Source organism: Crocuta crocuta, unplaced genomic scaffold, assembly GCF_008692635.1.
Source record: "Crocuta crocuta isolate KB4526 unplaced genomic scaffold, BGI_CrCroc_1.0 scaffold299, whole genome shotgun sequence".
NCBI lineage: Eukaryota > Metazoa > Chordata > Mammalia > Carnivora > Hyaenidae > Crocuta > Crocuta crocuta.
In genome coordinates this window covers 2,724,308-2,735,979 of record NW_027532747.1, presented here as the reverse complement: position 1 = coordinate 2,735,979, position 11,672 = coordinate 2,724,308, and the positions used below count along the sequence as shown (strand labels likewise).

Below are 11,672 nucleotides of genomic sequence, written 5' to 3'. Positions count from 1 at the left end.
ACCCCTCAGATAGGGCCAAAAGAAGCGACTGCAGTGCAGAACCTTTCCTGGCTCTGGTCAGACATAGATGTCAGGGTGGAAGAGGAGTGGTAGTCGTTCCACACTCCTGGCTCTGCAGGCAGAGGAGGAGCCTCTTGGAGCTGAGAAAGGCCAGGAAATTCTCCTTTAGAGGCTCCACAGGGAAATCTAGCACTTCCAACACCTTGATTTTAGCTCAGTGAGACCTGTGAGCTTTATGTCAGACTTCAGACCTATTATCTTACACAACTGAGGTAATAAATATGTGTGATAAACTGTCAGCATGCAGTAATGTGCTACAGCAGCAACAGAAAGCCAGTACGGGATGGAGAACGAAACATCAGGCAAATAGCATAAGAAAACCTGCATGGCTATGTTAGTACCAGATAAAGTAAACTTAAAGGCAGACTGTTACCATTGGTAACGAGGGACATTTCCTATGATCGAAGGGTCAGTTCATCAGGAGGACATCTTAGTTACAAAAGAGTGTGTATCCCACAGGAGCTCCAACATGCAAGATGTAAAAATTGCAGAATTAAAGAGAATAGTAGACACATCACCAGTTGGGGATTTTAAACCTTTCTTTCATCAGTTGATAGAACAATTAGACAAAAACAAATCAACAGCAAACCAGTAAGGACTTAGATCTGAACCACAGTTCACCTCATTGACGTTCTTAGAAGGCTGTACCCATGTCCTGTGCACACAGTACATTCACCAAGAGAAACTTCACACTGGGCCATTAAACAAGTCTGCATAAATTTTAAAAGATTGATATCAGGGGCGCCCAGGTGGCGTAGTTGGTTAAGTGGCCAACTTCAGCTCGGCTCATGATCTCACAGTTCGTGAGTTTGAGTCCCACATAGGGCACTATGCTGACAATGCAAAGCCTGGTTTGGATTCTCTCTTTCTCTCACTCTCTCTGTGCCCCTCCCTCTTAAAAAAAAAAAAAAAAAGATTGAAATCATACCAGGAAAAACAAAACAAAAAGTTACACTAATTATGTTCTTTGACCACAATTTGAATTAAATTAGAAGTATGTAACAATAACAGATACTTTAAAAATGCCAAATATTTAGAAGTTAAAATACTTTTCAATAACCCATAGATAAAAGAAATCATATGGAAAAATAGAACATATTTTGAACTAAAGGAAAATGAAAAGCACAATATGCCAAAATTTGTGGTTTGCGCCTAAAGCAGTGCTCAAAAGGAAATGTGTATTTTTGAAAGCCTTTTAAAATGCATTTTCAGCGTGCCTGGGTGGCCTAGTCAGCCATCCACCTTTGGCTCAGGTCATGATCTTGGGGTGTGTGGGTTCGAGCCCCGCGTCGGGCTCTGTGCTGACAGCTCAGAGCCTGGAGCCTGCTTCAGATTCTGTGTCTCTCTCTCTGCCCCTTCCCTGCTCATGTTCTCTGTCTCTCTGCCTCTCTCTCAAAAATGAATAAACATCAAAAAACATTTTTTAAATACATTTTCGACCTTTAAATTACTTTGTAGCTGTCCATCTAGAACTGCCCTCCGACACTACTCTGTGCAGCTGTTTTTCACTATATCAGTCATAACATGTTACCTTTATTCATTAGCTTCTCAGTCATTGTCTCTTGGTTCTGGGATGAGGCCCGACTTTCTGTGGCCCCAGTTAATCCGGAGCGAAGGACTGGGAATGGGCCTCATCTCCATGAGAGCCCAGTGGAGGCAGTGAAAAGGGTTGTTCGCCCTTTTCACAGGTGAGGAAACCGAAGCCCCAGGGCCACTTAACGAACAAGTGACGGGACGGGACGGAGTGGTTTCCTGTGTCCCCACGCATTTCTTGGCCTTGTAGGCCCTTGGCCGCCAACTGAGATCTCACGGTCAGAAGTGTCTCCCCAGCAGGGTTACAAAACTGATACCAGAGTCAGTACTAAACCCTTAGCAGCTAGGACAGCCTTGCCACGTAGCCTTGCATCCTCCAGAGGACGGGTGACATTACTTCTGAGTTTCCTCAGGGCCTTTTCATAAAAGCCTTTACAGGGGTCTAGACCTTTCAGGCGGCTGAGGCTGAGCGGGGAGTCACCGAGCTGGGGGGGCAGCCAGCACCGCCGCAAGCCTGGCGCCAGGCTCGCCACCGCACCCTCGCAGGAAGTGCTTCTGGGCTTGGGGCCCCGGCCTGCGAGTCTCGGGTGGCGGGGCTCTCGGCCGCCCACGCTGGTGGGGCTCCGCGCTGTGAGCCTCGTTTCTCTATTTTCTACCTCGGTTTCACTTTATAACTGGGGTTTGTTTCCCCTCTGCCGCTGGTTCAGCTTCCTTTTCCTGTTTGGTTTTCAGTAGAGTCTAAAAAATCAAGTTGCTCTGCTCCCAGGGTCTGTGGTCCTCCGGTCGGCACAGCCGGTGGGGTGCAGGACTCCGCTCCTCCGGGTTCCCTGGGCTGGAGCCTTTCAGCCATGGCCCCCGGGTGAGTATGGGGACCAAGCAGGGGACAGAGGAGTTTCTGGAGGAGACCTAGAATCCCAACGGTGTAGAGCTGAAGGGCCCCCGGAAACCATCTCAGATTGCCTTGTTATGCTAATGGGGGCATCGAGGACCAGGGGGCAAGGGACTTAGCCAGGGTCACACAGCAAGTCAGTGACCGAGCCCATCCGTGCTCTCTCCATCTGCTGGCCCGTGTCTCTTACTGTCTGCTATCTTTAATGGCTTCTGCGTTGAAAGCCCCCCTCAGAAGTCAAACATCCGCCTCAGGTTATGGAGGGAGGTCTGAAAGCTCTAAAGGGCTCATGGTTTGGCTCTGACGTCCTTGACTCCTCTCTCTGGAATGGCCTGAAAACAGATCGTTTTCTCTCAACGTTGGGGCCAAGAGGGAAGCGCGATGTCCCTTTTCTAATAGAAACTTCCCCAACTGACTTGTGCAATCCTGACCCGTTTGAGGGCCTGGTGACTGACTTGGTCCCTCGGTCCCTCGGCCCCGCTGCTCCGCTCGTGTGTGGGCGGCAGCCCGTCCACCCCGCTCGCGTCTAGTCGTGAGTGAGCTCTCTAAAGATGGGGGGGCACTCCCCCCCGTGACCCCATGAAACATGGTAGGTGATAAGACAGCTTTATCCTCTGGGGTGTTTGGCGTTGACTTGACTCCTCACAAGTTTGTGCCTTAGCAGAAAATGAGAATCCCTCACCTTACAAGGTGCCGCTCAGTTGCCAGAATGTCGCTTCAACCCTGTGGGGCTGATCAGGGCGGTGCCATCTCTCCTGTTTTGTGGGTGAGGAGGCCCAGCCTCTGGAAAGAGGTGGCACCTGCCCAGGGCCGCGTGGCCGGGAGAGGCGGGAGGGCCGCGCCTCGGGCCTTTTCCAGGGCGCAGCACAGGCACTGTGGTGACGTTTTACAGTGAGGCGGTAACACTGGCCCTACAGTAGGGAGGTCGTGGCCGCCGCTCCTGCTCAGCACCAGAGGGGATTTGGTGGGGGGGCCTCGCCTTGGCCAGGCCTCCGGAATCCTTCCCTCTAGGCCCAGAGCCGCCGGGGCCAGGAGAACATGCTGTCTTCTTCATGCTGGCTTTATTCCTGGTCCCTTGCAGCCGGTTTTCTGTCATTTTAGCGATTTTCCTACAACTTTAGAGGACTTGGGGGGGGTGGCGGTGGAGAGCAGAAAACTTGCATTTCAAAAGCATGTGAACTTCCAAGGAGGGCAGGGACTGCAGTTTCAGCAGGTGAGTTAGTGTGAAAAGCTCAGGCCCTTCTCTCTGTCCTGTCACCTGCTGCTTGCGGAAAGGGGTGTCAGAGGAACTGGGGAGGAAGCAAAACAGGTTTTTAAAGTTCTTGTAAAATCGTCAGAGTCTTGGAATTTTCCACCTTGAAAGGCCCTTAGGAGCCTCCCTACAGTAGATCATCAGGGTTAGCGGGGCTGCCGGCCTCTTACCCTCCCCTTCAGCCGAACCGCGTCTCTTTCATCTTTTTAAAGCTCCCTCAGCGTTTCTTTGAGGGAAGAAGTGGGTCTTGTTGGCGAGGATGGTTTTGAAGTCTGGTAACTGCCTGATGAACGCAGCTCTGAGGCGCGCAGACCGGAAGTGGAGGCCCCGAGCCCAGGAGTCCGGGCAGGACGTGGCCGGGGAGTGAGGGAGAGGCCCGACCAGACCCGGAGCCCGGGGCGCCTGCACGTCCCTCCGCACGCAGCGCTCGGCGGGGCAGGGGCGGGAGCCACCAGCACAGCAGCTGGAAGACCCGCGAACTTCCCGGTTTTCCTCCTGCTGACACACTGGCGTATACATCTAGGTTCCTAAGTCGCCGCCGGGCCTGGGGTGGGGTCACGGGGCCTTCGAATCATGAAGACTCGGCTTCCAGGCCCAGCCCTGGCCGTCCGAGCGCTGCGCTGGGGGCTGGGAGCCCGAGTGTGCGGAGCCCGCGGCCTGCCCTCGCCGGCGCCCTTGCCCTGCAGTGTCTCCTGAGGTCCTGGGGGCGGCCAGTCTCGTTTCTCTTGTTTCCACGTCGCAGAGGAAACCAAGGCAGAGAAGGAGTGACTCGCCAAGAAGTCTAGCCTTGAGCTTATGGCCCCTGAACCCCAAATGCATTGTTCTTTGCCCTTCCACGCTGACTGAGAGCCAGTCATTGCTCAGAGACGTGGGGATGCACGGGCTGGGGGGACAGCACTCAGAAACAGAGAGCCCACGAGTCCTCAGGGCCGCACGGTGGTGAGCGTGGACTGGAGGGGTGACGGGAGTTGAGAAGTTGGGGCTGTCAGGAACGACTTTCCAGGAGAGAGTGGGATCTCAGGGCAGCCTGGAAGGAGAGGGCGTGATGCGAAAAAGGAAAGGAGCAAGCGTCCCAGCCGGCGTCCCCCGGGGCTGCCCTGGGGGCCGGGGAAGCAGCCGAACAGGGCAGGCGGTCCTGCTGGGGGCAGGGACACAGTCAAGAAACCATAAACCACAGAGGAGAGAGAGACCAAACAGCACCAGAGGCTGGTGGCCAGTAACGGCCATCACCTTACCCCGTGCCCATGCTGGGGACATTTACTCAGACACCTCAGCCGCAAGGTCACGAGATCAGCCACAAGGCGGCCTTGCAAAAAGCCGAAGATGGAAACAGGAGGTGGGGGCAAGTGTTAGGTCCCCTGATGGGAACAGTTTGGTGGGCTCGGGGGTCAAAGGACAGGAAGGCTGAAGCCACTTGAATTGGGGGGAGGGAAGGAGATGAGGGCAGAGAAGTAGACAGGCCCCCTTACACCGAGCCACCGGGTGTGAGTCATTGTCTTCGGAGGGTTTTCAGCAAAAGGAAAGGCATCTGATAGAGGTTTCAGGAAAATCACTCGGGCCACTGGGTGGACAGTGCTCTGTATGGGGGCAGGAGTGGAGGCAGGGCGGCCTCCTGGGGCTCTTGTGGTCCCGCAGCTAATGGGGGAAGGGGGATTGGGCTAGGGGTGGGTGGGGAGAAGTAGCCGGATCCGGGATGCGCTTCCGAGGGACGGGGTCCAGGACATCCCAGTGGGTCAGATATGGGTGCGAAGGAAAGTGAATCGGACCTGACTCGGGGGGCCCGTGGTTTCTTTTGCCACAGTGGGGGTGGGGGATTGATATAAACAGCCGGGGTGCTAGCTGGGGTCCATCGGGGTTTGGGGCCCGTGCAGCCAGGCTCCCAGTAAATGTTGGTTGAACAAGACTGCAGCGAGTGCGAACGGGCATATCTGACAGAGCAGCAGGAAAGGCTGCGGGAGAGAATGTGTGCGCCCCTTTCCAGTGGAGCCAGCGGGTCGGAATCCCTTCCCTGTCTCCCTCCTGCCCTGGGCTGTGCTTGGCTGTTGTGTTTTTCCTAAAGGCTCCTCGCCTTCCAACACATTGCAAACTTATTTACTATTTTTTTAAAAAGTTTTTTAAGTCTGTTTATCTACTTTGAGAGAGATAGCGACCGCATGAGCAGGGGAATGGCAGAGAGGGGGAGAGAGAGAGACAGAGAGAATGAGAGAGAATCCCAAGCAGGCTCTGCACTGTCAGCACAGAGCCTGACGCGGGGCTCAAACTCAAAAAACCGTGAGATCCTGACCTGAACCGAAACCGAGAGACGCTTAACCGACTGAGCCACCCAGGCGCCCCGAACTTGCTTACTGTTTTTATTGTTGGTCTCTCTCCACCCTTCTGGAATGTAAGCTCCGGGAGGGGAGGGTTTTGTCTGTTTTGCTCACAGATGCAAAGGCGATGCACATTTCTCCAGTTGCCGCATTTTGTTCATTGTGTTTGTGTTATGACCCTGGAGATGCCGGGGCTGCCAGAGCCACCGCTCAGTGCCACTTCCTGGCGTGGCGTGCGTGGTAGAGAAGAGTCTGGAACAGAGCAGGCGTTCTGCTTGCTCCCGGCTAGGGGAGGCGCCGAGGCCCCGGGTACCGCCTGTCAGTTGGCTGCCCAGGCCTTGTCCTGCAGGCCTTGACCATGTAGGGGTGTGAGAAGCCTGGGTCGGGCCCGCAGTCCCTCTGGCCCACGCCTCTGCAGCGCGGTGTGGAAGTCCATCTCTGAGAGGAGCTGGTGTTTCCCTTGCCGTCTTCTCCTCACAGGCAAGTTAGAGAGTCTCAGAAGCCTACGGTCAAACAGGCCTTTGGAGGTCATACTGTTCACTTACTGCTCCCAGGGGCGTGTAGCCGGATCATTTGGAGAGCTTCTTGAAACTTCTCTGTCGTCTTCTGTCCCAGAGAAGCCAGCGTGCCTCCGGTTGAGAAACGTCACCGTGGTGGTTCCGGGTTGTTCTCGTGGGAGTGTGTCGTGCCCCTCGGGAGTCCTGGGCAAGACGTGGCCGAGAACTGGGCTAATCCAGTGGTTTTTCTCTGGTAACAACCTGTAAAGAAAAACGACAACAGCTCCCCTTTTTTGAGTGTTCCTTACCACACCTTACGCCGATTATGTTCTGTACATCTTCTGAGGTGCTATGTTATTTCCATCCTGCAGATGAGAACAGGGGTCAGCAAAGAGGTCACTCACTCCAGGCATTGCCTGACAGAGTTGGGTGTGAAACCAGATCTCTCGTGTTCTCAGAAGCTAAGCTTGGCGACGGCTTCTCGAAGGACCTTGCCCTAAATTGCAGAGTCAAGGGTGGGGTCAGAGCTTCCTAATCTCGCTTGTCCTCTGTGGTCTTTGGTTTCACACTGCTCATGCAGCCAGAGACCCAGGAGACCTTCTGTGCGCCCCTGCGGCACCCATGCCTACGCCTGCCGGGCACCCATTCGTTCATCCTGGAGCTCCCAGCCTGCGGCGGGGCGGGGCGGCACGCATTTCTGCCTGTCCCCACATGTACCGGGATGTGTGCAGAACTGAGCCAGTTGCCGTGCTGATAAGGAGGGATGTTAGCTGGGGCTCAGCCAGGGCTCATTCCCAGGCTGTTAATTTCCCCGCTGAGATCAGCATCCCGCCCCAGTCCCTGGTCCAGCCGGACCTCTGCAGCCGGCCCAAGGTCGTGTTGAAACGCATTCCGTCTCCACCAGTGATCAGAATCCCCTACTGTGGGGACACAGGCATGTACTGGAATTTGTAAATGTTCTTGAGGTCCACACGGACCATCAGATGGCTCCCCAAGGAAGGGCTGTGTTAGTGGCCTTGAAAGAAAGTGGGGGAAGTGGGTGTGAGACAGGTTCAGTCTAAGAATATCAGACTGAGGGTCGCCTGGGGGGCTCAGTCTGTTGAACGTCCGACTTCAGCTCAGGTCATGATCTCGTGGTTTGTGGGTTTGAGCCCCACGTTGGGCTCTGTGCTGACAGCTCAGAGCCTGGAGCCTGCTTTGGATTCTGTGTCTCCCTCTCTCTGACCCTACCCTGCTCACGCTGCCTCTGTCTCTCTCTCAAGAATAAATAAAACATTGGAAAATTAAAAAAATATATATATCAGACTCGGTCAGAAGTTGGTGGGATCGTTTTCTCCAGATTTCACTAGACTCCACAGAGAAGTGCAGACGAGCTGTCCAAGCATCTGGGACAGTGGCATTATTAGAACAGAGAAAAGGGAAACACTTTCATTGCAGGTGACATAGCTGTCTGACCCTCCCAACCAATTTGGATGGAAGAAAAGATGACACTGAATTTAGGCTTCATTCACCCAAAGCCTCCTTTGCATTCTCGCGCTTGCAATATGGGGCTCAGACAGTCAGCATTTGAGTTTCCTTGTGTGGCTGTACGCAGACCTCACCCTGTTTTCATTGCTGTAGTTCAGCCGCTCTCAGATGTGGTCGGGAGAACAGCCCTTATAGGGGGTGAGTCAACACTGTATTTATAATAACACTAAGACGTTGTTTGCCTTTTTTACTCATATCTCACAAGTGCATAGTGGAATTTTCCAGAAGCTACATGACATGTGTTGATGTTGTCAACTGTGACGGGTAGTGAAATGTGTGCTTGTGCATTCTTGTGTTTTGGCTCTATTTTTTGTTTTTTGGGTTTTTTAGAGTTGTTTCTTTATTTTTTTAAAATGCTTATTTATTTTGAGAGAGAGAGAGTCCGCACAAGCGGGAGAGGGGCAGAGAGAGAGGGAGAGAGAAAATCCCAACCAGGCTCCCCACCATTAGCCCAGAGCCCAGCGTGGGACTCGATCTCATGAACCGTGAGATCATGCCCTGAGCCGAAGTCGGATGCTTAAGGTCATCTTTCCTCATTGTCCGTTTCCTTTGCCAACTAAAATACCATTTTACATCTAATCACCATTTCCGGTTACTGAAAAGTAATCGTGCCGTTGCCGCCTGAGTGCGCTGGGTGTGGACGCACTTTGTACTGATGCCGCCTGGGTGACGGGGGCGCGGACGCCCTTCATAGACGCCGCCTGAGTGCCGGGGGCGGGGACGCGCCTCGTGCCGACGCCGCCAGAGTGTCCGCGCACACAGACCTGTTACCGAGCCAATATTTCTTGCTCAAGATGGTAGCTTGGCAGCCGATCGTGTTAGCAAACCAGCTTCTGTTTATCTCCTCAGGCTTCGCCACGCCCTGGCCTCCCTGAAGCCTAGTCCAGAAGGATCGTTACCCTCATTTTGCGGAGCCAGGCACGGGCTCCCCCAAGGCCACGTGGCTAGCGGACGACGAGCCGGGCCTGGGCAGAGCTCGGACTGGGGCATCACATCCCCTGCTCTTCCCACACGGCCTCCACGCGGGGCAGTGTTGGTTGGACGTCCCTGGCCTGTGTTTTGCANCTCTGTTCACAGGAAAAGAGCTAGCGCTGCCAGAGGAGCCCGTGGAAAGTTGCAGCAAGGGGGCTCAGGACGGGAGCAAGGGCGAGTCTGTCCCCTCTGGGGACTAGGCCGTGGTTCTGCAGAGAGCAGCTGGTGTGGAGCGGGTGGAGGGCCTGCACCCTGCGGGCCGGGGCCCCAGGGACACTGCACGGCAGGCTAGGGGTGAGGGGTGCCGCGTGTGTGCGTGGAGGGGGAGTTGAAAGGTGAGCAGGGGCACCGAGGGAGTGATGCCTGAGAAACCAGAGGCAGAGACCTCCAGAAGAAGAAGGAAGGCAGGGTTCCAGCTAGTGGTGTCTGTCCCCGCCGCCCCTGGGTGACTCCGGACAAGCCACTTCCTGTAACACGGGGATACACGTAATCACTTGCCCGAGAGGGTTGAGTGTCTTGAGATGTCATGTGTGCTTTGACACAGGGGCCTGCACTCGGGCAGGTGTGCGCTCCATTCTTCGGAGAGAGTCTGGGGTGTGGCCAAGGAGAGGCCGGCCCTCCCCATGCCCCTTGCCTTGGCACTTGGGTTGAGGGGCGGGGGCGGAGCCTGGCACGTGATTCCCTGCACTGGGCACCCGAACAGGCTACCGTGGCTGCACCCCTGCCCCCACCCCCCGTGGCTGCCCTGCTGCCAGCTGAGGGGCTGCCTCCCAGCTGATTCTCAGCCTGCGTGTTCAAGTTCACTCTTATTGCTTGTGTGTCGAAAGTAAGCAAAGCACAGCGTTACAAGCCGCCTCAGAGTCTGACTCTGTTTTTGCTTGGCTTTGGGAATGTTTATCTATGGCCACCTGTCTCTAGCCTCCCTCTGAGTCTGAGCTTGCGAGGGTGCTGGTACCGTGCTACTCCGGGTGGGGGTTGAGGGGATGCACCGGGTGGCTCACACTGTGGCCTGCCCTCCAGTAGCTCCCCTTCTCTGGAGGAGGGCAAGTTCTAAAGAGGGATCACTAAAGCTTGAAAGTGATCAGAAGACGCAGGGCCATCGAGGGGGGCAAGGGACAGACACATGCTTGTTGGGCACGCAGACTGTGCCGGCTACTGGGCACCATCATCTAGAAGAACGCCTCTGTTTTATTAGGTCTGTTTTATGGAAGAGAATTATTTCCAGGGAGCCCCGTGTTCTCCCTGTCATGTCACTAGTAGGAACCCGCCTTGTCACTGTGTGTTTCCTGCTGAGTTATAATCTCCTCAAGGGCAGGACATGTCCCGTTCATCCCCAGAATCTCGCGGTGTGTCTTTCCCTTAGTAGTTATTAAGGGAATGGGAATGAATGTTCCATCAGCCAGAGGTTTGCTGAAGGCAGTGACGCTTGACCTGAGCTTGCAGAAGAGGGAAGACGCAGACCTGTGGATGGAGGAGGGAGAGAGCACCTTAAGGAGGAAGAGAGCACCTTAAGGAGGAAGAAGCACCTTTAATTTCCTGAGTACTACCAGAAGGTCACTTTAACTGGCCCGGCATCAGGAGGATGCCTCTGTGGCTAGACACACCAGGCTGTCCTTCCGCACTGGTTTCTGCCAGGCACGGTGTGGGACAGCAAGGAGGGAGGGTCCCTGGGACCAGCCAAGAGCTTGCCCTGTTGTCTCGGAACTCCAAAGATACACAGGTACGACAGGAACTCAGGGAAGACAGGGAAGCCTGTCTTGAGGAAATGGTCCTTGAGCTGGTGGCGTTCATGCCCAGCAGAGGCCCTTGCCGTGAGAGCTGTTCCCGGCCACGGCACAGCAAATGCTAACGGGTCAGAGAAGGACCATCTAACTCGGCCTAGGGCTTCAAGGAGAGCTTTCTAAAGGGAGTAACGTGAGTGGCGCTTAAGGATGAGTAGGAATTACTGGCAAACTAGGCTGGAAAAAGCATCCCAGGCAGAGGGACTAGCATGAGCCAAGGCAGCCGGGCGTGACCAGGTAGGCAAGGAGTAGAGTGTGAAGCGAAAGGCCACCGGCCTTGCCAGAGCAGGGGCTTCACCCGGTAATGATCATGATGCCCACCCTCCGGTGCCAGAGCACTCCAGCAGCTGCCCCAGGGATTTCCTGAGGAGGGGGGCTGAGAGTGTATTTTAATAAGCACCTTACCAGACTCTGAGGAAAACAGTTTTGAGAACCACAGGCACAGCATGAAGAGAAGACGTTCTGGGTGGTTCACACCAGGGAGCACCCAGATTTAAGGTGGTTTTAAAAATCTGTTTTGGAGCAAAGAGCCCTTGAGGACACCGTAGAAGCCTCCTTCAGAAGGAGCTCGCACACTCACTTTTGCAGATAATTGCAGGTCCAGAGTCCTTTCTGTGGAACCCCCCGCCCCACACCGTGAATCACCCCTCGTGTAAGCGCCGAGTAGAAAACCTCACACGAGGGGCTGCAAGGAGCCTACGGAGAGAGATGGGAGCCAAGGAGCAGGAAGAGTCAGGGACGGGAGAGGTTTCCAGAAGTACGATGTTGCAGCACGTCTGTTCAGTACAGGGGACGAGAGTTCTGTGCACTGCGGAGCAGCCACCTGCCCCATGCATGCCAGGTCCCAGGGTT

At 54.8% G+C, this 11,672-nt stretch overlaps 1 protein-coding gene across 4 annotated transcripts in view; it reads left to right on the top strand.

The window, feature by feature from the left end:
- The window catches only part of EVL (Enah/Vasp-like), a 103,788-nt gene that overhangs the window by 30,985 nt on the left and 61,131 nt on the right, over window positions 1-11,672 (top strand). The window contains exon 1 of one of the 4 annotated variants that reach the window (XM_077780984.1): window positions 2,351-2,452. The exons of the other annotated variants lie outside the window; for them this stretch is intronic. Coding sequence (XP_077637110.1) covers window positions 2,442-2,452 — 11 coding nt within the window. The 5' untranslated portion in view covers window positions 2,351-2,441. Of the gene's footprint in view, window positions 1-2,350; window positions 2,453-11,672 lie in introns of those variants that run through there. 4 annotated transcript variants of the gene reach the window in all.